This window comes from Ammospiza nelsoni, chromosome 6, assembly GCF_027579445.1.
Source record: "Ammospiza nelsoni isolate bAmmNel1 chromosome 6, bAmmNel1.pri, whole genome shotgun sequence".
NCBI classification, from domain to species: Eukaryota; Metazoa; Chordata; class Aves; order Passeriformes; family Passerellidae; genus Ammospiza; species Ammospiza nelsoni.
The window spans coordinates 40629233-40656813 of NC_080638.1; the positions used below are offsets into that span (position 1 = coordinate 40629233).

Sequence of the window (27581 nt, forward strand, 5' to 3'; positions counted from 1 at the left end):
TTCTCTCAATCTAGATTTTCCTCAGGGGAACACAATGTGTAGCAGAAGATTGGGCTGCTCTAACATCCAGTTTCCCAGCCCAAATGAACTGGAACCCATTTACAGTGGGATTAGTGAAGCTGCAACCACTAATGCAGAGTGGTGATCTCAGTCCTTCCTCTGAAGCAATAGCAGGCTGCCTTGAGCACCTGTCCCAGCAGCTTACCTCAGAGAACTGGTCTTTTCATACCTGGTTTTTTTTATCTCACTTTTTCAGTTATGGCCGTTGACTCATTTTCCTGCTCTTTTCATCCTGTCTGCTTGCCTCAGTTCTGGCAGTTGCTGTCATTGTGTCAGTACGAGTTGCTTTAGACATGACACAGTGTAATTACAGTCATTAAAAAGAATGACCAAGTAATGGTATCACTGTAAGCCACACAGTTCTTTTTGAAGAGCAGTTTTGGATCAAGGAGAGAACATCAGTTGTGTTTTAAGTATTCTGTGTTCTTGCAGCGGGGACTTCTATTTTATTGAAGAGTTTCAGACACCTGACATTAAACATAAACCTTCAGCTAATTAAATTTCCCACTTGCAAGCACAGAATAGGTTCTTTTTATATACCAAAGAGATGAGGGGCTTGGATATGCAGTGGGAGACCATGTAATACATGTTTTGGAGGAACCTAACCTGCTCCAGTTTGATCCAGCCAAGCATATAGAAAGCAATGAATCTGTAAGGGAACACTAAGGTTTTTATTTGTCTTCTGTTATAACAAAAGAAAAGCAGAGACTGTCTCTCTGTTTGTTTATTGAACTGAGTCTTAAAATTAGTAGAAAATTGGGGTGGAGAAATACTGCTATCTTTAATACAGATTGGTTAAAGCCACATTTTCTCTCAGCAATCATGGGAGGTTTCTGTGCATTTTTAGTCAAATTGTGGGGTTGAGGGGAGCCAACACCCTGATTATTTGGAATGTATGTGTTCAGTCTTCTCCTCCTCTGTTTTGTGCCACTTTGCAGTGAGGTGCTGCAGCCCCAAAAGAATTGGGATTTTAGGTGAGTCAGTCTTCAGTCTCATAAGCATTTTCCCACTAGTAAGCCCCTATGTCCCCTGTGACTTCTTTCCTTTGTCACTTTATTGCTTGTGCAATCACAGCTCTTGCTGGTGTCACAGGAGATAAAAGTCCAAGGTTTGGGGGCTGTTTCATGAACTGGATCAGACAGCCCAAGGGGGAAGAGATCAGTGAGCTGCTCTCCCTGGAAAGCAGCTGCATGAGGTTTTGCTGGTGCTGCTGAGATGGCTGTATTTCTCAGTGGCTTGGTGCAGGTGAGCAGTAAAGGCAGAGCCCTCCCTTGCTATCCTTGTGTATTTCACACTTTATTGAATTTATTATCCTCCTGTCCCTGCCCCATTCCCAGACTTCTTGTTCTCCAGCTTGGAATTGATTATGGTCTCACTTGGTGCATTTGTTCAAATTTCTAACAGTAATATAGTCAGAGACACTGACTTTAGAAATAAATCTGTGGATAGAAAAATTTATTGGGAGCATGGCAGACCAGACTCACATCCATTCTCCAGGTAGTATTTGGCCATTTGCAAAGAAAAAGGATGGTGGAGAGAAACTCCAGTGTGTACCATAGGCTTGGTGCTTACAGTGGCAGTCTGGCAAGCAATGAAAAGGTGAAGCAGTATCTGAACCTGCTGGAGGTTCATGGGTACCTAATTTTTTTGCCCTCCAATGAAATATTTTAGCCATCAGCATGTCTTTAAGCTTTCTGTGTCCCTCATTCATTTAGAAACACACCAAAAAAATGTGAATGTTTTGCTTCTTGCCCTGACATGACTTTGAAAGTTTTCCTGTCTCACTGGGAAAAAAAATTTAGCATGGAGAAACACTTTCTAACTCAGCTTTAGTGATTTATGAAAACTTTGAGAGAGAGGAAGCACTGAACTGTCAAAGATCCAAGGCACCTGATGGAATAACAAACCACTTCACGCCATCCCTGCAACCAGAATGCAGTACACTCAAATTGCCTTGTGCTGCTGTTGGATTGGTCTGACTGATACTTTATGAAATCCTTGTGCCTCATGTTTCCAGGGGCTGGCTCTTGGCCCTCAGAGGTGCCTTGCCAATAGAAACACTAAGCAGCAGGACTGAGGAAGCAGCATGAATATGGACTGGAGTGCCTAACAAGCTCTGTGATGCAGCTTTAATTTGCACCCTGTGCTATGCTAAATCCACTACTGCTCCTGCTACTGGCTGTTATAGTGGCAAAGTTTCTTACGTTTTTCAAATTAGTTGGGGAGAAACAGCTTTTTGTGCCAAGTTCTTTAAGGCTAGAAGTGCTGCACAGGTCCTTACACTGTATTGCACAGGACTTGAGCTGACTTCTCTACCTATTTGCTGTCGTGGGGTAATGTGAACTAAAACAACATTTACTTTGTCGTTTTTGCTGGGATGGGCCTTTTCACATGAGTTTCTGTTCTTCTCTAAGAGCAACAATTTGCTTGACAGAAAGGAATTCCTGGCCATTGGATGCTGGTATGGTCTCACGACTCTGTATGCAGGGCCCTGCTGGCATTATGTTCACAGCTGTCCTTTGCCTGGCTGATTCCCTCACCTTCTTTTTTACCTCTGCTCTGTGGGGTTTTCTGTTATGACTTCCTTGGTTTCTCAGTGAGCTGAAAAGTCTAGGAGAGATGTAACTTTGTTCCATGCTTTTGAAATAAGCCCATAGTTAGGGATATCTAGGAACCATTTTTCAAAGTCATTTAAAGCATAATAAAATTGAGTTCTTGGAAGGTTTAAAGTCTCTGGAAGAACTACCTGCAATCAACCCACTGACTGCTAGTGGTAGTTTGGAGTAGATAGCAATACAAAGTATAAAACTCCTATAGAAATACTTGTAAAAATTAGGATGAGGAGATCACTAAAGTTGATATCTATTCTATACAATGTAAGAATGCACAAAATCAAAATTGAAGAATCTATGCAGAGTATATGCAGGATTATGAAATCTATTATCTGTAGAAAGGGTGTGTGGACAAAGGCTACATATTCTAGTTCTACCATTGAAATGATGAAATGATGGATGAATATAGATTAATCACATCACTAAATTCTGCTTCAGCTGCTTTATTTGTATAAACTGAATAAGAAGTTTTACCCTTTTGCATAACACCTTTAGAGACTATGAAAATGCAGGTACTCTTGCTTTAAAATGAGAGAAGGAAAACAGATACAGAATAAGAAGCAGCCCTCTCTAGAGCAAGTTAAAGAAACACAGGAAAACCGTGTGTGTAATAAGAGCTATTTGGAAGACAGATTTTCCCACGAGAAGTTAGGCAGAAAATCTAAAAGTGCAAAAAAAATTGTCTTGCCCTATAAATATTGTATGAAAGGGAATTCTTTTGTTATTAATATGATATTTAGAAATATAGTAATAACATTGTCAGGAGGACTTAAAATGCCATTTCATTTTCTGTTGGTTTTTTCCAGGACATGTTTTTATGTTAAAATGTCAATTCAATTATTTTGAAAAATCATGACTTTGATGTGTTTCAGTTCAATTCTCTTCAGCTAAAGAGCTGAAATCAAATGGCATTACAGTTTGAAATACTGTAAGGTGAAAGAAAACTTTTCACTTAAAAACGTGCCACAGGAGAACAGCATATTTTTTTGTGTTGGAATTTATATTTCCCAATTAAAAAAAATCTTTGGTGAGAAGACCTTCTACATGAGCAATTTTCAGTCAGTGCTAAACATAACATTACTTTTCTTACTCTGCATTAAACACTGCTCACAGTGGAAAAATGTTAGGGAGTATCTAAGAATGCAGGTGGCAGAAGAAATCCTCTGCCTGTCACAGAACACAAAACAGAAAGCTGCTCACCTGTTTTGTTTACAAAGAGAGAATTCTGAGAGTAAGGTATTTTCTTTATTCAATTTCCGTCTAAACTTAGAGCTTTTGTTAAAGTGATAAATGCATGCCATGCCTTTTACTGGAAAAATTTCCATTTTAGCTTCCCACTCACTAACTGCTTTTCTAACTAATGTGATAGAGGCCTTGTGTTTTGGAAGGTTTTTAACCTGTGTCCAGCATTCCATAATGATGTGTTACTCATCTGGTATGGGTAGTTCTTCCAGCATAGGTGTGAAAACTGTCATTTTCAGGAGAGTAGAGACAAACTTGGAAGCTTCAGCCACAGTTTTCCAGTGAATAAGTGGGCCTGCTGGGATTTGCTCAGTTCTGAGTTTCTCAGATGTTTGAGTGAAGTGCAACATACTAGTAATAGTTTGCTCTTACAAGCAGCCATTTACATGGTCATGGCAGGAAGGAGAACTAGCACAGAGCCACTTGTCTTTTTTCCTGATGCCTCAAGACAGGCATGTAACCAGTGGTATGGGGTTGCTGTCTCATTAGCAGAGGAGCTCTGAGTTTGGGAAGGAAAAGCCACAGAAGGAGAGGGAGGGAGTTACGCTGAGTGAATCATCAGTGCTGTATTTTGCTTGATAGCAAAGAGTTTAGAGAAGCTCTTCCACTACCTGAGCCTTTCATGGTATGGTTTCATCTTTTTTTCTCTTAATCTGTACTGTATCAGCATTACAGAATGGACACCCGAAAATGTTTCTTATTTATTTATTTGTTTGTTTGTTTGTTTGTTTGTTTGTTTGTTTGTTTCACACTGCTGGCGAGTCACACTTGGTATGACAATTAGTGAATTGAAAAGTACAGTATTATACTGTGCACCACTAAAAGTTTCTCCTGGTTACTGGTGGCTAATGTCCTGAGGAAGAGAGCTGAGAACGAGATCTCAGAATGAAAAGAAGCCTACAAGCACTGTAATCTCAGAGTTGAACTCGCTGAGGTTGCTGACATTTGGAGCAAATAAAGTCATGCTCTGTCACACAGGTTCCACCACTGTGTCTCTCCAGTCATCAAGAGAGATACTTTTATGCAGTTTTTACCACTCTCTTAGGGCTTCTGCTTTGATTTTTGAGAGCAATTTCTTGGCTGTGGTAATTAAAATAGATTTTCTTCATGCCTGACACTGTCATTGCTGCCAAGCTTTCATAGTTCATAGCATGTGTCTGTACCATTCACAAGACACCACAACAAAAAATACTGATCACCACAAAACAAGCTTTGAAATGCCAAATTGTTTCAAAAGTAGGAAATAATAAAAAAATGGCAATTGTGTAAAATTTGTTAAAAAATGTTTTAATGTTGAGAGCTGTAACTGTAATGGATCTCTCTCTTGTCAATGTAAATTTGTATTCAGTGCTGGCCAAAATAGGCATGTATATGCAAGCGGTATCTGCCCAACAGTCAATAGTCTAAACTGAAAATACAGTAGATTATTTGGGATTTCTCTGCTTCTCTTTTGTGTTTTTTTGTTTATTTTTTTAACTAAGCAGGAATGTATTAAAAAAACAAACCCCTAATTTTTTGGGGGGGGTTTACTATTTCTGATGTTTGCAGCAGGAAAAGAAATCCTTTTGTTTCGTTTAACTATTCTTTTGAAATAGCATAGTAAGTAACAAGTGTTGGGTAGAAACAAAGCAAAGTCACAGTTGGATGTTGCTGTTATAAGATAGGCGATGACAATGGTATCTTTTTAGTGCATCTCTTATCTGTGGTGTCATTAAATCTAATGATGTGCTAAATAATAAAAGCAGCCTTATCACATTGCAAGGCTTTGAATTGTCTCAAAGTTGCCATGCTTGCGGGTTCCCTTTGGCTTTTGGACAGGGTTTGGAGTCGGAAGGAGCTGCAGTTCAGAGTGCATTTATGTGATCAAAGCTCTTTAGACAGATGGCTGCAAGCACTCCAAAATGATTAAAATATGTTCCAAGCAACATCAGTCTGTGGGCTTGGGGACCCAACCTTTCATTAGTCAATAAAGGGTCTTGAGTTCCTGAAAATGAAATCTTTAAAGGCTAATAAGGCTGCTGGTTTGCTCTGAGCTGTTTCTTTGGATTTGCATCGTGGATTGGAATTGGGCCAGTATCTGTCCAATAAATGTGAGGCTTTAAAAAAATCTTGTTACAAGAGACCTCCCAGCAGATCTGCCTGCTAAACAGTGTGGCCAAAATTTTCAGTCTCATAGATGTAAATTTAGACACCTGAGTTTGCATGTAGAGAGCTGGGAAGGGACCCACAAGTGCCCCTTTGAAAAAACAGTAATTTTCTGGAGCAATAGTTTAACTGTAGGTGCCAAATCTGGATCATTTTGACCGGTATAATTTTATTTTTAAATGCTTATGTGTTGACTAAGGATAATTCTAGAATACTTTGAGGATACAATAATCAAGAGCATTAAGCAAGTTTTCAGAGCTTTTAGAAACCAGCAATATTACGTACAGCATTCCCAAGTGTTGTCAGTACTTGCCAAATCTAAATGTGTGATAGTATAGTTGGGTGCTACAGTGTGACTGTGTTTATTCACTTGTCTACACCTGGCTTGTGAAAGAGAGCAATGGGGGGCTTGTGCAAGTGTGAGGTATCTGTAACCTCTGCAGATTTATATCAGGGCAGCAGCATTAAATGCCTGTTTAATAAGATACGTGTTTGAGCCTTCTTTTTCTTTTTTTTCCTTTGTCTGACAGAAGATAATCTGCTCTTACAATTTGCAAATTTCTGAACTCGAAGTGTTCTTACCCAGTAGAGACTTTCTACACAAGGCTCAAAACCTGAAGATATGTAAATTCTCTCCAAAATGCCTCAAGATTTAGCTTGCTGCTGTAGAATGCATTTTAAAACACATCAGAGTTTTGACATGCACCAACAGAAGTAAAACAAGTCGTGGTGATCCCATTAGTTCAATGTGATCCCATTAGCCACATTGTTCAGCCTGTCTTCTTTCACCTTGGGAACAGCTCTTGCATTCCTTTTGTCAGGACTTGATGGGGCCAGCAACTGAAGTTCTTCCCCACACACACCATATTTACCCCGGGAATGTCATACTCCATTTCTTTTCCTCAGAGTCTCCCTCTGAAACATTGCCTGCTCCTGAACTGCCAGTGAATTTTATTCATCATAAACATAAGCAAGATGTAACTGTTTTTTGATAAAGGTACATCAGACTCCAGGTTCTGATTATTTTAGTGAGCTGATTTGGGTTTTTTATTTGTTGTAAAATATCTGGGGTTTATGTCCCAAACCTTTTTGTCCACCATCTAAAAATCCTGCCATGTACTCTGCTCTTACAAATGGCTTATGAGCTGTGTTTTTTTCCCTAGCTCTAGACATAAGCATTTTGTTTCTGTTCTTCAGATTCCTGCAAAGTATTTTTTTTCCTCAGAAACAAACTAAGAGCTCATTTGCTACAAAGTAGGCAAAACAAGACAAAAGCCTACAGTAAAAGCCCAGGATGTTGTGCACATGCCTGTTTCTCTTAGTGCCTCCATTTCTGGAGTTCCTTATGAACAGATATATTTACCTTGGACTTGAGAGTTCTTACAGTGACTTAAGTGTGCTCTGAAGTGGTCCTGTTATTTTATCTCTGTTACTGTTCTGCCTCCTAATCACCTAAATGAGTCAGAACTTCAGAGTAAGGAAATGCACAAAGCTTTCATCAAAGTGATATGATTATAGGGCTCAATAGATCATGAACAACTAGGACTGGTAAAAAAACTACTATAAAGGGTAGATTCACAATGTCTAGAGAGAAAACAAAATTTCTGTCCTTAGGAATTATCTCCTTCTTTGTATCTCCTAATGGATTAGACTTTACATTAATCACTTTTGCCTCCATTCCAGGACATCATATGAAACTTTTTACTAATCAAGCCAGCATCCTGTATAGTCTGGTTTTGGGGGGTTTTTTTGGATCATTTTTCCGAGCTTTGCAGAAGCTCCATTTCGAACTATGCCATGTAACAAGAAACTGCTACCAAGTGCTTCACCCATATTTGCAGGTCTGAGATTTCCAGAGAACTGAGCAGGACTTCAAGAGCAACATGAGTCTGAAGAAGTGGATGATTTTATATGTGCTGCTTAAGTGCTTGAGGGATTTCTGCTTTGAGTGTTCTGATTTTTCGTTGTTTTCATCTGGAGTCGCAAGTCCCTGTAAGTTGTAAACACCAAGTCCTAAGGGTCTCTGTTTGGGGAGTGGAAATTAGGGGCCTCCTTTGGAATGTTTTTTCTTTGCCTCTCTATCCCCCTGGCTGTAAGATGTACACAGTGCTACTCACGTGTTTTTTGGAAAGTGCATTGATTTAAGTTTTCTTTATTAGGTTCTGCTAAATATTAAGTGAGATAAACCTAAATTTATCACAGTAGCTATTGTATTGCAACAATCCTTCTGAAATGCAAGTACAGAACTGCCTTTTCCAGATGAGTCATACACTGTGAGTGCCCCATTAATACATTTAATGTTTAATGACCAACTGTTTCTCCCGCTTCCTCCAAATTACTGTAAAGTTACTATTCCAAGGAGAGAAAGTAGCTTTATATTCTGGAGAAGACTGTGGCATTCATTGCTTTCAGTGAGAATGTAATCTTAAACAGTTCATAGGATTTCCTCTGCCAAAAGGCAAGCATGAATTTGGAAATCTCTGAAATAGGAATGAGGCTGCAAGAGAGAAAAAAAAATAGGTATCTGCTGTTGCATTAGTTCAGTTTGGGGCATGTATGTGTGTGTGATCAAATTAATATATATATATATATATACAACTTTGTTGTAGAAATGTTGCAGCATTCCTTTTTTCCTGTTTGTAACAGTGCAGCTCTTTATGATTGAGGGGAGGGGAAAACCTGGTTTTCTGAAGGAGGTGTTGAGCCTGCCAAAGTTGATGGAGGTGAATTTGGACAGCCAATTAGTGTGGGACAGCTAGATGGGAAAAGAGAAGAATGTAAAATTACTAGATTGCTACAAATTTATGCTTGCCAGAACAAAACAGGCAAATTGTTTGTGATTTTAAAGACCCTGAGTTTGCAGACTTAAATAAAGACATGCCTTAAAAAAAATCCAATAATATGTTGGCATAATGATAATTCTTTTGAACATTATGCTAGAGAAAGGGTACGAGAATGTCAAACATTTAAAAATTATTTTTCCTCAGTTAATTCTTCCATAATGGACGTTAATACTGTTGACATTACTCATGGATTGAATGCAAGCAATTTAGACAATAGATAGTATCAGGTGCTAATAGATCAAATGTAATTATTCTTTGTGAAATAATTTTACATAGTTTAGCAAAGTGGTTTCAATTATTCAGTGTAAAGGAAAACGCTGAGTAAAAGTGAAAATACTAAGCTTTCTCCTCTAGGGGCATTATATGCATTTCTAAGTCATATTTTGTCTTCATAGCAACCTTTCCTCTATTGCAGCTTCCAGTACAAGTTATTACAATTCTTTTTGCATAAGATAGGTCATGTGAAGTTCAGCTGTAGGTGGGGCCACTCTAGTTGATTGGGGGACAGTCTTAATAGATCCATTTCATTAATTAAGTCATGCATTTTTTTATTAACAAAACCTGTATGTCAGGTTTAGCCAGCTGGGAGCCATTCTTATGGTTGTTATCTTTGTCAGAAGGAATATTGTGAAAATAAGGAATTACTGTACACGCATTAACTCCTGATTAAACAGAGGAATGACATCCGCTCACTTGCTGTCCTCGAAAAAATATCTTTGGGGCATATCATGGTGTTGATTCATTGATCATGATCTTACATATCTCATTAAGGTAACAACTATGTACATTGTATTGAAAATATACCGTGAAGAACTTGTGTTATACCAAATCTATGTCATTGAAACAAACAAGGCTGAGGCCAAGATTTCAAACATCTAGATTATTTATTGTTTCTTTTTATTCCTGAAGGAATGTTTTTGTCTTGCCCGTATTTTTGGCTGCATTAAGTCATATTTTCTTGCGTTTTTTCTCTTCTGGTCTTCCATTCACAGGGATCAGGAGGAAGTAGCAAGGTTTCCAGGAAGTATTTAGCTGTACTAGGCAGCCAGAAGGTCACCTGCTTATGGCCACAGCCTTTAGTTTCTTGATACAAAGAAATTCAAAGCAGTGGGAAATGAACTAATGGCTTCCACTATCATTAAAGAATATTGAATTGGGAGGAGCTTTCACCAAAGAGGAAGAAATTCTGTTAATTTGTCCTTCATCAAAAAGACTGTGAAGGATGGATAACAAGGTTCATGTTACCTGATTTATCTTTCTTTTGCTTCTGAGGTAGGCAGGATCTTAATGTTATCCAGGCTCATATAAGATAATCTTCTGTTTGTTTCAATCATATTCTGTAAATAGACTTCCATCCTAATGGCTCTGGTGGAGATAGAGAAATGTATATTCTTCCATTTAGCTCTTCTTCTCTACTGTCTGTACCAAAGGAGTCATTTGACCATACTTTTACAGTTGTGACAGTAGAATGAGGAATGTCATGATGTAGGAATTTAGTTTTCCCTCTTGAGCAATGTTACTGCTCATATCAGAGGAGGATATAATATCTGTTGCATGTGTATAAGCATAGTAGGCAGTATTCATACCAATAATTATCTTGTCCTGTTCAAAAAATAAATAAGGAATTGAAGAGTGTTGAATTCTGTGTTGGCCAGATTTCACAAGAGCTTTCATATTCATTCAGTTTCCTTGTCAGGTCCTGAGAAAATAATTAATTCTTTGGTTCAGTGCAGCCAATATATTTCCTGCTACAGTTTTTCACTTTACCTGCTGGTCATGGAGAAATGAAAGAAAAAACTGCAGTTTTTCTTGTGAAATCCTGTGTCATAAAGTGAAAAAATGTTATTTTCCTCTTCAACCAAGCTAAATTAAAGTGCACAACTATATTAATTTTTTACACATTCATTTTCTATAACTCAATTGTCAAAACTCATGAGGGTAAAGGAAGAGAGAGGTGAGGGAAGCTGATTTAAAAAGTTTTGGATACAGAAATCCATTGAGCACTTTATAGCCTCTTTCCAACTCCTATGCTTGAGAGCTTCTCTTCACTGATTTTTCTCCAACAGCCACCAGTCTAATGTCTTGCTTTTCAAGAGGTATGAAAGTTGTGTGTTTTGGCTTCCAGTCATGTGCCATATCCAGCTGATGGCCCCTTTCACTGGGAGGAAAGAAAGAACATATCAGAAAACAAGGATGTTTGTGCTCGGGGCAGATCAACAAAGCACAGGAGGCTTCTGTCACTGCCTGTGCCCCGTGGTGACAGTGGCAGCTGAACCTGCAATGGGGAGGCAAAAACTCGTGAAAAACTGTTTTTTCCATGCAGTTCCCAAACCTGGACCCCAAACAGGTTCCCAGACCTGTCTGCTGAGGTTAACCACGTTGATGTGCATTGTTAATGCTTGCATACTGTTAATTACCTCTTTAGTGTCTTTCCATGAACAATAATTGGCACTGAGACCTGAACCAATCTGGGCCTCAGGTTTCCAAGATGCGGCACATGCAGATAAGAAGAAGAAATCCAGGACCCCGAAAGCGTCGATTTTAAAGAAAATCAGCTAGGGAAAGTGTCACGGTTTGACATCTCAAACTACGACAGAAAGGCACTTTATTCCCAGTTTCAGCATGGCAGGCTGAGTTCTGCATGTTGTGACTTGCTCAGTACCACACAGAAGACGTGAAATAGAAGAGGGAATTCAAGACAGGGCTCTTATCCCCAATCCACTAAATCATTCCCTTAGCATGTGCCCTTGTCTCACGTTAAGGAGAATGGCCCAGACAAGTCTGCCCAGTTGCTTCAGTAAGCTTTGGTACAATAGGGAAGCAGACTTCCCTTATATTAAATTTCCCAGGCGCTCCCTTTATCATTTAAGCCATCATTTTAACTGCCTTGTTTCATAGTGCTTAACTGTCCACGGAGCTGTATGATTTATATGAGCAAGGGTTTGGCAGCAGCAGCTGGGTAAGACAGGACTTACTGAGTAGTGAAATGTTGCCATTGTGGCATTTACATGGCGTTCAGGAGGTAAGTTGCTAAGTGCGTATCCACACTGCAATCCCCAAGCCAAGTGCATTTTTGTATGCACTTGGAGAAGCCATGATGGCATTAGTCGACATTTTGGCTGTCTTTACCCATGTGGAGGACAGATTTCAGACTGCAGCCCATGCAGTCCTCCTAGTGAGTCACCAGCCACTGCAGAGTAGTTCCTGTTGCTGGGTACAGTACCAAGAAAGTGGGGAAACTGTGCTGGGCACATTCACCTAGAGTACATCAGTACCTCACTTACTGGCACTCTGGTGACCAAAGTTGGGCATGGGCTGGAGCACAGCACACCATGTTTGCTTTTTATCAGAGTTGCATAATATTTTTCAGTACCACCTTTGAGTAAGATCAGACAAAACTGTTCAAAAACTCTGTTTTATTTTCTTGGGACAGGAAAGGAAGTATCCTCAAATTTTAAAAGTTACATTTTCTTTTTCTTTTTTTTTAATCATGCAAAGATTTTTTTAACCCACTGAATCATTCATTCAGCAAGAAAGTAGGGACAAGGAGCAGAGCCTCATGTGATTCCCCTTCTCAGGTCTGTAACACTGAGAGCTAGCTTTAGGGCTACTTTTTCTAGCTTTAGGGCTACTCAGCTCATCCATGAGATCATCCCTCTCTGAAATACCATATGTATTCAATTATTCCATCTTTGAAACACGTTCTTCTGATTGCCCTCTCCTGGAGAGACTCTTCTCTTCCTCAGCTGGATGTTCCTGGCCATGCTGGAAGGCAGGACTGGCTTCCAGCTTGGGGTCCAAGACAGTTTTGTCTCTTGCTTTTCTGATTCAGTGGAGGAGTTAAGCCAAGCAATCACAATAGCAAATCAGGACAGCCATAAAATTCACGATCATGTCTGATTTATAAAGATAACATTGTATTAAGTACAAGAAATATTCTGAGGTTTTTAGTAACAGGCTTTCTTCAGCTGATCATTCCTAAATGGTGCCATGTACTTCACTGCTTGATTAATTTATATGCCTTTATGATTTTAAATAATAGTGTTTTCACCAGAGGCAATTACTAGTGATTAGAAAACTTCAGGCTGTTCACTTTATCTATGCCAGTGTTTGGGAATTATTCCTGTGATCTTTATTTTTGAAGACAATTGAATGGCATCAAGAGCACAAAGGAGGCCATGTAAACACTGGGGAAAAAGTAATGCTTATTCTTCTGGGAAAACATTTATGGTGATTCACATTTTGGAAACTGAAACACTATCAATGTTTTATTCCCAGATTATTTTCCAAGAAAAATCTTGGATCCATTGCTGAATCAGTTTCTTCAAAATACTTAGGCTCATATTGAAGTTGGATCATACAGAAGAGGCTGGAAAACTGTGCTGTGGGAGAGAGTCAGAGGATTCCTCCATTCTCTGACATTAGCACAGAGGCATGGAATAAGCCCATCTAAGTGTCTAAGGTGGTCTTTGGGTCCTACCTGGCTCTAGCAGAGGGATACCAGCATGATGTGAAAGGATCAGGACAAAAGTTTCTTTGTTAGAAATCTAGACAGGCAGCTTCACACAGAAAAAATAGAAAATGGAAACATGCTTAATAAAACTTATCACATGAATATACCCACTTGGAGATGGGAATATTCAATGTACGGGTACAAAAAGTCTCTGGATCCTAGTATAACTATTTTAGAGTCGGGGGTTTTTTTCCTGTGAAAAGAAGCTAAAAGTCCTACGTTGTCTTGATGTGAATAAGAGCTAAGAATTTTTCAGAAACTGAAGCTTTGTAAGAAAATCTCAAATACGCACTTGTATAACAGGTTTTGAGCAAGTTTGGCACAGTATTACTTGAAGAGTATAAAGGGCTAGGTTCCTTGATGTATATTTCTAGTTGGCATTTTATCAAGGAAATAAACTTTGGGTTTTCTTTATATTGTGACATGTGGATTGAAACTACATTTTCTCTGTCCAAAGCCTTGATTTAAAAGCATTAGATCATTAAATTCAGTGCTTTTGCATAAGACTAAAATTGTAATCAAACAAATTATTTATGCAGATAGAAGCAAGATAAAGTTTCTTTCAAGAGTTCTTTAACATATCAGATTGATAAGAGTCAAAACACCTTTACTGCCATTAAATATTTACCAAGACTTGGCTTTTGGAAGAGGGGCAGTTCAGTGCAGTGTGTTTGGCTCCATGCAATGCTATTGATTAGCTATCAGAAGGACATAGTTAATGGGTAACTGGAGGTATTACAGAGCTCTCCACATTCTTGTCAAGTCTTTTCTCTGAAGATGACCTAAAATAAAGTCAGTTACAACTGGCGTTCACCTGAGACAGATTGCACAAGTTCGCCTACGGTATGAACAAAAGGTTCACAAGGATCAGTTGACCAGGTCTTAGGCAATCCTTTCTAGTAGTTGTCATCACTGCTGGACTTTAGAACTGCACGTGTTTACATTTAATTAGAAAGAACACACAGTTTACATCGCACAGTAGCTATCGGCATCGAATCAGAATTGATTTCCGCTCTCTTTCTCAAATGGCTATTTCTTTCCGACTAATTAAAAAAAGGCACATAACAAAATGACTCATATAAATTTTAAAGCAAAGTAAACACTATTCCCTGGAGACAAAAATAAAAGTCAACAGCACATAGTCATTACATTGAGCTTGTTTTCAGGTGATTCTGATGCCTGCATTATGATGTGCATCAGTGCCATCAGATTTCTTTTATATAGATTTATAAATGGCATGCCCCTTTGCGCTGAGTGGACAATTCATTGACTTTCAGTTTTCAGGGTCAGGATTCTTATTTATTTCAGCTGGATTGTTGCAATTTATCTAATATGAGTTGATTCACTAGTATTCCTACTTTTTGCCAAAGGATTCTATTAATTTGAAATAAAATTGTGTGCGTGTAGGTCACTCATGTAAAATAGAAGCCAGATGCCATTATCTTTACCAGTGAGAAGCTGCAAAGGAAACTAAAGGCCCAAGCCATATTAGCCTTAACTTCATGCCTAATTTCTAACAAAGAAATCTCCATTAGATTTTATTAGCTCTGCAGGCAAATCTAAATTCAAACTATGATGACAGGCATCATCAATTAAGGCTTCTGGCAGAAATGCCTGGCTCTTGAGTGCCCCCATTCTTTGTCATCAGGGAAGATTCCCGTGGTTGGGGTTTTGGAGAGTAAATGTTCACACCCAGCAGTACTGTCAAGCCAGTGGGAACTGAAGGGGTTGCTGAAGGTCTAGACTGGGTTGGTGGGTGTGTGGGGACAGTAGGAGCTGATCCTGAAAAGTCTGGTCAGAAAACTTGATGTTCCTTTATGCCCTGGTTTTCTTATGAGTGACAGTGTTGAGGATGAAGCTCTTGGCAAGGATCATCAGAAAAAGACAAAAAGTAATACATAGTGTTTTAAATTACAAAGTAGTACATTGTTTTCTACCAGATTTTGTTGGTACGCCAGTGGTTGTTATTTTAGTGCACCTCCAAGAGTTACTGCTTTCTTAATGCAGTTTATATATGAGGAGAATGGTGCACTGTTCTTTAAATGGTTGTCAGAAATGTTGTTGAAAACACAGTGTCAGTATAAAAAATAAATCGCTATGACCTTTAGGACAAGATCCTCTGTGTCTCTTCCACCAAGTTCGTGTTTCTGCAAATCCCTGACATCGGCAGTTTCCCTGCTGGCCCCAGGCCAGAGCTGCTGGCTCCACACCACCCACGTACACACCCCTTCAGTGATCCATGTCAACCCAGCAGCCGGCAGAGAGGCGCAGGTGCTGCCAGCTCAGGCTGGCCAGGGGAAGGTGGCCGTGCCCCTCGCTTTGCCTGCTGCCCACAGCTGAGCCAGGGGCTGCTCTGCCTCTGCTGAATGTTTGCACCACCCAGGGAGAGCAGACAGGAGGTTGTGATACACATTAAAACGTGGAGTCACGGGCACCATCTTAGGTGCCCATTATATTCACATACTGAGGTCACTCTTGGTGCCAGCTCCGTCTTCGATTAATAGATAAGGTTCCCTCTCTATTTGCAGTGTTACCTAAATGATCCATTACTGTAGGGAATAACTACAGTATTACAAATACTAAGTTAAAGTTATTTTGTTAACTAAAGCCATTGGCAAATATTTAAGAATAGCCAAAGCATATGAATTGACAATAAAGAACAGATACAAGATAGCAAAATTCTTACTTGTAGCATCTAGTGGAATAAAGTAAACACTTTACCTTTTTTTTTTCTTTTTCTTTTTTTAATTTTGGATTAATTTTACTTAGTTAGAAGCAAGGCTTCATGGTACCCCCAGCAAATGCTTAGGCTAAAATATGCTAATACAGCCAATTCTTTGTCAAAACGTGATAGGAACATTTTTATGGAAAGCTTGGTTCTAGGAATAACATAATTTGGGAAAACTACAAACAGTACTTGCAATAGTTTGCTGTATTGCAGTCCTCAAATTCATGGAAAAAAACTGAGAGCCTGTGAATCTGTGTTTTGCAAGTAGCACAGATACATTGTGGAACCCTGAAGATGTGCAATTAATGTTAACATGTAGCAAGTAATATTCAGTATTAAAGCATAAAGTCTACAGTAGTCTCTTCTGTGAACTCATGTGCACTATATCTCTGTGTAAGAAGAAAAGTTAAGTGGCAATCTTCCAGTCTCTAATTGATTAGAGATAGCAGAGACCCCAGTCCCAGGTCCATCAGGTACCCAGGGAATTCAGGTGGATTTCTTAGCTACAAGCTAGCTCCTTAGCTGTGGGTCTGTGTCACAGCATATGCCACAGCTGAGACAGCTGCCATACACCATACAATTTCAGAAGGCTTTAAGCATTCACCCACACAGAGCAACACCATACCACACCAGAAGCCTTCAAGTGTCTGCCCTTCTTGTTCTTTAACCCAACCTTTTTTATCCTCATGTTGATGCATTGCACCTGTGTGCCTCTGTTCCCTTTGGTGGTTGGTCAGTGCCCCTGGGCACTCCATGGCTCATTGCTGTCAGTGCTGCTCACCTGCTGCTCACAGCTGTGCCCACTGGGGATGAGGCTCAGCCACAGCCCCACTCCCAATGACCACAGGTCTGTGCTCCAGCTGAAGGGAGTAGCACTATAACTGCAGACATCTCAAAAGAGACTTCCTTCTATTCATCAGTCCCATGCATGTTTTGCTCTGTTTCATCCAAACACTGTTAATCCAGAAACTATTTTTGTGGAGGTCCTAGACTGTTTGATGGCATGGTGAATGTGAGGAATGATAGGTGGTGCTGAATGTCATGTGCCTATCACTCACATGAGGCTGTGCTATCTGAGCTATTCGCCCAGGGGCTGCATAAAGTGAACAGAAGACATTTGATTACAGTTCAACTCCCTAAATGAAGAGTTTGTAATGGAGGCATTACAAACATAATTTCCAATTATGTCTTGTTTGAGAGCATGTCTTGGTAGTTCTTCAGCTTCAAGAAAGGCTCAGATTATTAACTCCATGTCCTACTCCCCCTCCCAGGCTAATCAGAGGGAAATGGTGTGGGTACTTCTGTGGTCCTGGACAGTAAAAATGAAGCCGAAAGGAATATGTTTTCTGGTTGGCATCACCAGAAGACCATCTGGATTTAGTTTTGTCCTAAGTTCTGATTGTGCTGCATCTAACTTAGCTCTTTCAGCAGTGATGAGTCTCTTCACATTAGTGAAGCTCAGAGCACTTTGCAAAGGTAGAATTGTGATCGCTCTTATTTAAAGATAAGAAGACTGAGGCTCAAGGAGGAGAAATGTGTTTGCTAGTGGCCTTAAATTGATATTCGTTGAAACATAGAAATTCTAAGGTGGACAGTAGTCAATTCAAGCTTTCACTGTAGCTAATGAACCTATGTTTGAATCGTCTAATGTCCAGGCTCTTAGGACCCTGGTAGAGGTTGCACATTTCTGTAGATCATTTCTGGACCTAAGGCTGAATCTCAAGGTGCCGCTCACTGTTGTTCCATACTCAGATGTAATTGAGTCTGGGCATGCATGATCAGAACCAATCTGTCAGCATAGTGTCCTGTGAAATGCTGAAGTTGTATGCCCAACCACCACAGAGAAGAAAATCGATGGTGGCCTCTGTTCAACAAGTGGTTGAGGTTGCCTGAGCTCTAGACTATGAATGCATGGGTACATCACACAAGAGAGTGACACTCTGTGATGGACTGTGACAGTGCAAAGAGCATACTCTGCGTTATGTGCAATAAGCATTCCCACTGTAACATGGTCCATGGCCTGTGCACCAGAGTCTGCCTTTGGCTGCTGCCTTCAGATAAACTAGTGAGAGATGGTTTGTTGTACTGGGAAGAAAACACAGTCCTCTTACCTTGTGTAAATGCAGGCAGAGGAAGACTAGTAAAATATTTGTCTATGGTAGGGCAATGTCATCTAGTTACCAGCCTACCAGCTGTCAGGCTCCTGACTCACATGTAGTGCAAACTTGACTATTTAATATCCTCCACTTCACAGCAAAATTTCAAAGTCCTTTTAGGGCTTATGGGCTTTTTTTGATACCATCTTATTGCAGTATTTCCTAAGAGCACCTTTGAGGGAGTATTTTCAAGGTATTGATGCTGCCTGGCCCTTGAGTGCACTCAGCAGCATGAGGGGACGCTCTTCAAAGCCATCCTGAGTGCAGGCTGAGGCCTGAGAGGTCTCCAGGACCTGTGAGAAACATTCGTGGTGAAAACCAAGGTCAGAGCTACATGCCTTTGGGAACATTGGATATGTTTATCACTGGGGTGGAGGCAATGGGAGGGAGCAGGTAGGGAATATTTGGTTTTTCGCTGGATTTTTTTTTTTGTTCCTTTAGGTGGAAGGTTTTGCTATGTTGTTCAGTTATTGCTTCAGGTGGAAAATCATTTCCCACCTAGCAGCAAAAGTATGCCTGGCAAGGTGAGAAGTGTTTAGGAGCAGCACTTCATAGAGTTGATTTTCAGCCAAAGTCAAGTCCTTCTGGGAGCTGTTACAACTGCGGATATTTCTCTGCAGGGTTGAAGCTACTCTGACTTTGATGACTGAGAAAACCTCTTGCTCTCTACTGAGCTGGACAAGTGATATCAATTCATGTCACTTTTTCTTCTGCCTAGACACAGTTGAGGCAGGTCCCTGAAGCTCTCAGACCCAAGATGGAGCAGGAAAGAGGCCACGTTGCCATAGTAAAGCAAAAGGCTTACTAACAAGAATATGTGAATTACTGAAATTCAGGAACTACTTAAATACTTCTGTGACCCATTCTTCAGGCCTAGAACTCCCATTTATTTTTTTATTATAGCACGGAGAAATAATCTTCAAGTGAATGAAGGAATTTTAATTTAGTAAATTTCAGGAGGGATGAAATAAAAGTATTTTACCAAAACTCATATTGATGGAAGTCTGGAAATTACATGCTTTTGGGGAAAAAAATTGTTAAAAGATCTATCAATCACAGTGCCTTTATCTGGAGGAATCACACTGGTTACAAACTGGATTCTGTATACGTCAGAATCCATTGGTCACTCAGATGCAATCATTATGAGTTAAGACATGTAGTATTATATTGCAATTGTAGGAGTATATATGTGGTTTTCATGGCCAGTCTTCGAAAACAGGCCTGGTTGTAGCCACAGAGAGCCAGTATTTTAGGATCTAAATAAATTATTTTATATTTCATATATTCTGGGAAAAAACTCTGAGCTGGTGTGAACAAGGTAGAACATTTAGTCTATCCTCCAGTTTTTTGACCATATATTTCAGACCCATATATTCACTGAACAGTTTAGCTTCTCATATGTCTTTTTTTTCTTTTAATCTTGTGCCAGGTGTTCAAGAAGTGGGCAGCAGTGGTATTTCAGTAACCTGCTTTCGACATTATTTGCATACCTTTGTGTTTTTCCATGGTGATCAATGCTCAACTGTAGTGGAACTTCAGTCAGTAAATTTTAGGTGCAACTACTAGAGTAATTTTTTTTAATTAGTCCATTCTGGGAATTTTTATGTCCCTTTATGAATATTTATATTTTCAGTATGTCTTCATTTAATTGAGAAGATTTTTCACATTATTTTCAGATAATCACAGGTAGTATGCATGATGATATGTCAACACTCTGACCTTTTAGCTTCTCCATTTCTCTTAGTTCATCCACATTTTCTTTGTTCATGTATATTACGTTTTAGTTTATTTATGGTTTTCCTTCATGGGCTGTTGGAACAGTCAGTGTTTTCCATGCAAATTCCTTAATAAACTGCAGAGAAAGAAAATATGCTATTGCATACTAGCAGGTATGTAGACTGTCTTGAACACTTTAATCAGCGTGCATGGCTACTAGAAATCCACACTGAAATAATGTTTGGTTTGTCCAGAACGTTCTGACACACAAATACAAAGCATTTAGTACTATGTTCTGGTTTGTGCACTGAAAGAGTGTTGGGTCTGTGCTCTTTGATTTGGAATCTCTATGAACTTACCTCAAAATCCTGGATAAAACTGAATTGAGACATTTAGAATTGATTAGCATGTGCAAATCATATTACTAAGTAATCCTGCTGATTTACTGATTTTAATTTTTGAATTGTATTGGTTTTATTCCTTTCATTTTATTGAAAAGTCTTCTTTTGCAAATAAATCCCCTGTAGCTGGTGGTTCTGCTGCCTGAAAGAGAGTCCTATGTACCACAAGTTATTAACACATCAGTAACTTATACTGATCAATTCAACTTTATGTAAATCACAATAAAAACTTTTTGCTGCAACTCAGAGGTGATCAACAAGATGCTACAACTGGAAAATACTTCCTCTTGAGTTTTTGCTGATTTTTTTTTTACTTTTTCAAATTTTTATGGTTGTTACATACTTCTAGAAGAGCATTGCAGAAAAGGTTTATTTTTTTTGTTCTCTGTCACTTCTGAAGTATAATTTGTTTTGTTACTAGTGCATGTGAGTGCAAATATATGACATATTGAATATATTAATTAATTCTTGCAGCTCAACCTTAGACTGAAATTTAACATGTGTAATTTGTTTTTCCCAGGTTATACAAGTCTTTGTCGGAAGGATTGGGTCTGAAGAACCAGCCTAGCTGTGCTTTCAGTACTTCTGAAGGTGGACTGCAGGGAAGGGAGGATGTTGTGACCCTAACCTATGGCCAGATTGAAGAGCTGGCAGCTCAGCTGCAGCAGACTCGATCCGAGCAAAAGGACACTGAGCTGAAGCTCCAGAAAGCCCTGGAAGCTTCGCAGGAGGCCAATGAAAAAGTTCAAAAGTGAGTCACTTGCCTTCCAACAAAAATTGTACTTGTAATCCACAGGAAGCATTTTTTTCTGGTATTTTGTCTATAACTGAAAGTGTGGCAGTGCTCAGAAAAGGTCCTTTAAAATGATTCTTCCTTTGTCAGCTCATTTCCTACTCAGTGTGAAGCTGATCATTTTAACAGTTTTGTGCTATTAGGCAAGTCAGGGTACCTCTCATTACTGTTAAGGAAATTGCTTCCTACATGTGCAAGGCACAGAGAAAGTCTTTCCATCTCTTATGAATGGTTTTCACTGTTCTTTTACCCTGTGGCAATCCTATGGCTACAGAGTATTTCCCTTTATAATTGCATGGTAGAATAGTACGGTTCTCATTTTTGGTCTGTTACACATCTGGCAGGTTTCATGCCATGGTAAATGCTTATGGGGTTGTTTAGGGATGGCTTCAAAATCTCACTGAGAGCCACAGGAAGGCTCTGAGTTGTTGAACAGAGATTGTATTCTCTTTGCCATCATGAGTTTCCCTGTTAAAAGGTTACTGAACTCCAAAACCTGAAGTTCATCTCTAGTGAACTACTTATTGTCATGTTTGTTACTAGTTGTGCCTCTTGACAGTCTGGCGCTTCTCATCTCTGCATTACATTCATCAAGTGCAAAATTCTCCTCTCGTCCTTCCAAGGTGGTCGATGCTGAGCTGATGCAAATTGTCCTGTCTGTCCATATATGTCTTCAACTTAAATGTCTACAACATATTTACAGAGTAGCCAGAAATTGGCTTATAATATATTGCAAGGACCTAACAAAAGCTTTTCTTTAAAAAAAACATATGCTGAGTTCTATTTAAAAATAGTTATATTCCTATCTCTTTTATTTATTCATAGCTACATAAAATATATTTAAGGTATTTATCTATGAAAATGCATCTTTTTAGTCATCTCTTTAAATCCTCCAGTGATTGTTTGATAATCATTCAAGTCTTTATTCTGAGCGCTTAGACATATTTGAAAGTTTGAGAGGTGTGTGCTTGACAAAAATAAACCTATTAAAAAATTAAGTAATGGTAAAGAGAATATTGGTAGAACCTTTTTAACTTTTTTAGTTGTTACATCTAGTTTTATTTATAAATGTTTAGTAATATAGCTATTTAAGCAGAGGTTGAGTTTTCAGTGGTTTGTTTTTTTTTTCCCTAAAGTGAAACAATCTTGTTTAATCCCATGTACCCAGGGTGGCTAAAGTAGAACTGCAGCCACAAACTGAATTAAAGTAGTGGTGATGCACCGCTATAGTGAAAAGAATTTATGTAATTTAACATGCTCAACTACTTGGGAAAATTTTGGTCAGGTTAGTTTTCATTATTGTTAAGATCAGACGACTGAGCCTATAGCAAAATCAAACAATTGGTTGGAGTCTTTTGATGACAATAGCATGCCCTTTTTACCACGAAACTGTGGAAATGCTCTGCGCGTCTTCCCAGCACCCGGAGTCATCCACCCCCATCTTATAATTCAACCTGCAAACAGATTAAGCAGCTGAGTTTGTGGAAAGTGTGTTTACTTTGAGCTAAGAACCCTTGTGTGACACTATAGAGATTCCTCTGACACCTCTGGGAGAGCTACAGAGACAGTTCGTACTCATCAGCAGGGAAACCGGGCTGAGAATTCCCAATTTCTTTGTAACCTCAACTGCTTCATACAAATCAGTGTTTGGCAATTAGGCAGGAACTCATTTGTTAGCTTAGCATTTTATTTAGAAGATGTAGGATGTTCTACATTTCAAAAAAGGACTGACAATTTATAAACCTGTCAACAGAAAGGCTTTTTGGTATTAATTACAGTAGTATTAATTATTATCACTGCCTTAAGAGGATGCTTAATGTTGTTTAAAATGTGTCACAAAAATTCATAGACTAAAGACCATTATAAAATAATCTGGTTTCTTGACTATTTTAAATGCTCAGCTAAAATTTAATTCTGACATATGAAGGAAGTAGTTTTGTCAGCTGCATAGTTTCTCAATATTATTCAGTAAAATAGCAACAGTTGAACATCAGAATAGTGAAATAATTATGACCTTCATTAAGAAAGAACATTACTGTAATTAAGAATGTTGAGAAAAGATGTACTTTGTATCTTCATACAATGTAGTTTACAGTGGTTTTTTTATCTTCATACAATGTAGTTTACAGTGGTTTTACACTGCCTTTGCTAATCTGTTCTCTGGCAACACTAAAGAATTTTTTAATATTCTTAAAAACTTCAGTGTTTGCATTCAGCATGATATACAGAGCTTAAAAGAGAGTTGTAATTCTCCACAGCATTTGCATCATGTCAGCCATTTGTGTACCCACCAGTAGTTGCTGCTTTCTAGAGGTGAGACCTGAGTCAGAATAATGGTCCTGTGCTTTCCATCAGGACAAAAAGCATCTAAAAAATTTCTTGATCCTATCCCACACAAAACAGCAGGGGGATGTGAACCAGAAGTGAGATGTTTTGGTATCTACTTATAGTCAACTTGGGTGTAGTAAACATCTGTTTATATTGAAGTAGGGTGAGCATCTCACGTTGGCTAGCTGCAGTGTGAGATATAAATTGAGACTGTCTGCTCTTGCCTCTGAAGATGATTCACCATCCTAACAGGGGTGCTGGTGTAAAACAAGAAACATTTATGATCGATGCTCAGAGGGTGGCCACCTAGATTTAGCTGCATTTGCTTGAATCTCTTTTGATTTTGAGACACTATCAAGATACGCTTAGACTTTTAAGAGAGTGCTATACTTTATGAAGCAAGTACATATTCTAACTGGGGTCTATGTAAATAAATACATGTAGGTACACACAAAACAATACATATTTATTCAATATACTATTATGTTCTGCACAGTAATATTTTTAATCAATACTCTGGAATAGCTCTGACTATAATTTTCTGTATTTAATTGATGTTTCGATTTTGTGGTTACAAAGAATTAGGACAGGAGCACAGAATTCACCAGGGATATTGGTGTAGTACCACAGGCCCCTGCAAGTTTGTCCTGCTTGAGAAGCCAGGAGCCAGCTGGTGCACTCCCAGCAGTGAAATGGGGCTGACCTGATGAAGGTGGCTCAGAGAGCCTGTGAATTAATTAATACTCTGCCAACAGAGGAAGCAAGGCATTTTGAAAATGTCCTTCCGGTTGGAACCTCTGGGATTGTGGAGTGGTTGCTGATGTCAGTGAGATCAGAGCAGGTTATAATGTAATACCAAATCAATATTAGCCAATTATCAGTAAAGGTTGAGGCCACTTTTGATGTTTTTCCAGGAAATGTTCTATTTTTCTGCAACAGCTTTGCAGCTGGAATGAATTTTAATGCAATTTGTCTTTTGGGGGCTTCTATTTTTTTCTCATAATTTAATGATTCTAGCTCAGTAAAGTGCAGCTCTGCATGTGAGCACAGCTACACTTGCATAGTCGTGTAGCTGTGTGAAGTGGCAGAGCAGGGTGAGTGGGTAGAATTTCTATATAATCCTCTAAAAATAAACACAAATAATCCACAAAGTAGCAGTGCAGTACTAAAATATACAGGTATGAAAATAAGCATAAATGGTGAGTAGGATCCTGCTTGTGTACTTTGTCAAGGTAGTTCTGACTATGAACAAAGTTAATATAAAAATGATCTAAACCAGAAGTCATTGCTTCATTTGTCCTTAACTGTTTATTAGAGACCTTTTCAATTTTCTTTTTCTTTCTTTTAAAGAGGAATTCTGGAGAATTACAGCTTTGGATAAAATTTTTTAGTTGATTTAATACATAAGAAAATTGTCTTCTGAATTAAATTCTATCCTTAATAACATTGCTTTACCCCTAGGGTCTGGGGTTTTTTTGACCACCTAAATTTCATTGTGACTGGAATACATCCTTTATTTGTTTAGTCCTGAATTTCCCTCCAGCCTTTTTGAAAATGCTTTCTCTGCTTTTGTACTTGTTCACTTGTTTTCTTAGCTGATGCTGATATATAAGTTGTTCTATGAAACAACAATAACAAACAGTTGACATGGATGAAAACAATACAAAAAATGTAAAGAAATAAGAAACAAGCATTTATTAAGTAGTTAGTGTCCCCCTCTTCTGCAAGTAAAACTAATCTGCCTTCTGAGTGCGGGAGCTGTGTGTATTTCACATCAATGTCCAACACGTTCTTCAGTGCTGGCTGGAGGGTCTAATCTTTCCCAGAATGATCAGAGCAGTGCAGTTGAAGAACAAGGATGAATATTTGAATAATCACACCACAATGTGAGGTGACCCTCCGACAGGGGACTGACCACATACACATATGGATTTTGGGAAGAAGCTCTGATGCTCTTTTTTAACACAGCTGTGAGAAGAATGTGGCTAAGACCCAGCAGTCTTTCTTGAGTATAGCTGGCAAAGGAAACCATGAGGAGAAGAGAATTTAACACATGGGTGTAAGGGAGTTCACTTCATTGATGCGATCTGAGGGGAATGTCTAATGACTGGAAGAATCAAACTTGGCAATGAAAACACAAAGCTCTTTTCATCAATTCAAACACTGACTCTAAAGCTGCAGATGGTTACCTCCAGCCTTGCCTATTCAGTGTGGGGTTGTATAAAATGGCACTTTGGTGAATACTAATAGATCAAAACAAAGATTTAATAACATAAAGATGTGGTGTTCATTTTTAAATGAGGATACAGGTCAGTGTCTCAGAAAAGAGTGAAATAAGTATCTCTATGTATGGGTCTAAAGTCTCTGGAGATTTTTAACTGCAAACATATCTTTAGTGTGCAGATTGTATTCAGTATGGGGCAGCTATGCAGGGAACAGGCTAAAAGCAAGATTTCAGAATTATTATACTAATTGAGCCTCTTTGCAACATGCAAATGTTGTTAACTAGTTATCTCCTTTTAAAATCATACCTACATATATTTAGCTGAAGTATACATTGTATCTTGTATGCGTTGAGCTACTTGTTGTAGGAAAGAATGGAGCTAGTTAATTAGAAATTGCAGGCAGAAGCACTTCACAAAAGAAACAAGTTGTACATTCACTGGGACTTAAAGCTGTTTGTTTTGGAGGAACCACCAAGTCTTAGAGAATTCAGTTGGCTTTATTTTAAATTTGAGAGAGCTGTTTCTTTCAAAACAATAAATATGATTTAATCTCTTTCTTTATTAAGATGTTATATTTAGATGTTGAGACTTTTCTATTAAAACTAAATTGCTTTTTTTGCTGTTTTTTTACGTACAAAATTATACTCTGGTGCATGCCAGATCAAAACATTAAATACTGGAGGCTAGGAGTACAATTTCATAGATACTAATAGTTTCACTCATTTGTGTCAGTAAATAATTTAGCACATGCCAAAAGTGATTTTCTTTTTAATGATAACTACTGAGCTGCCTGCTGCTGTGAAATTCTGCTGAGTTTGAATAGTTGGTAATCTTTTAATATCATATGGGGAATAATTTAAGTGGTGCTGGCGTTTTGAAATGTAAAGTAAGTCCTGGTGTCTTGTTGAAGAATGTAGATACAGAGCTAGTTTCTTAGTTACAGCAAATTGACTTTGCTCTGTCACACTAAGTTGCATTCATTTGTCCCAGTTAAGGGTATGACCTGTAGTTTGCTGAGAAACAGATGCTGGTGGGTACATTCAAAAGACGAGTGAGGGCAAGGTGCTAAGAATCTTGTACTTGCTATAGCAATCCACAGAAGTCAATGGATATCAGAGTTTGTATGGAAGGAAATGGAAAGCAAAGGAAGACGACTTTTGTAGCGGTTTAAGATACGAATGCAAAATTAACAAAGGTTCTGGTTTTCAGATTGGATCAAAACTTATTAAATGGGATTCAAAATGGAAAAAACTCCTTGATGAGGACTGATGTATTGGCTGTCTCATACAATGATTAAAAGCAGATTAAAAGCTCCGTGGGGCCCATAAGAGATACACAATCTCCACAGGCAGGGTTTTATGGTGTTTAGGAAACCCACACTAGCCAGATGGAAGATTCCCAGACACACAAAACTACCACATACTCTGAAGAATTCTGCAGAGCTGATACAAATTTTTTTGGCATACCAGACATGAGTAGGAACATGAGAAAGTTCAAAACACAAAATCTAGTAGCTGTAACTCATATCACATACGAAATTATTACCATAGAGTAGCAATTAGAGGCTGTGAGAATGTACCAGATTTAGGGGGCAATAGGCTGGAGTAGTCTGCTTTAGTCAGTGAGGAAATAAGACTAATTGAAATGTGTGAAAAAAGTCATGCTTGATATAACTGAAAGCAATACATAGCAGGGTCAGGATTTTTTAGAATACTTGGAATTCTGCACTAACACCAGTGATTCCTCTCAGTAAAATTCCCCTCGGACTGCACTAATATGCATGGTGAAATGATGAATTAAACAGTCTTGTAGAGATACA

General features: G+C 38.7%; 1 protein-coding gene across 1 annotated transcript in view; it reads left to right on the forward strand.

Annotated features, from left to right (window-relative positions):
- Nucleotides 1–27581, forward strand: part of MIPOL1 (mirror-image polydactyly 1) — a 182898-nt gene that overhangs the window by 143200 nt on the left and 12117 nt on the right. Inside the window, exon 13 of the mRNA XM_059474474.1 lies at nucleotides 20937–21167. Within this exon, the coding sequence (XP_059330457.1) occupies nucleotides 20937–21167 (231 nt within the window). The remainder of the gene's footprint in view (nucleotides 1–20936; nucleotides 21168–27581) is intronic.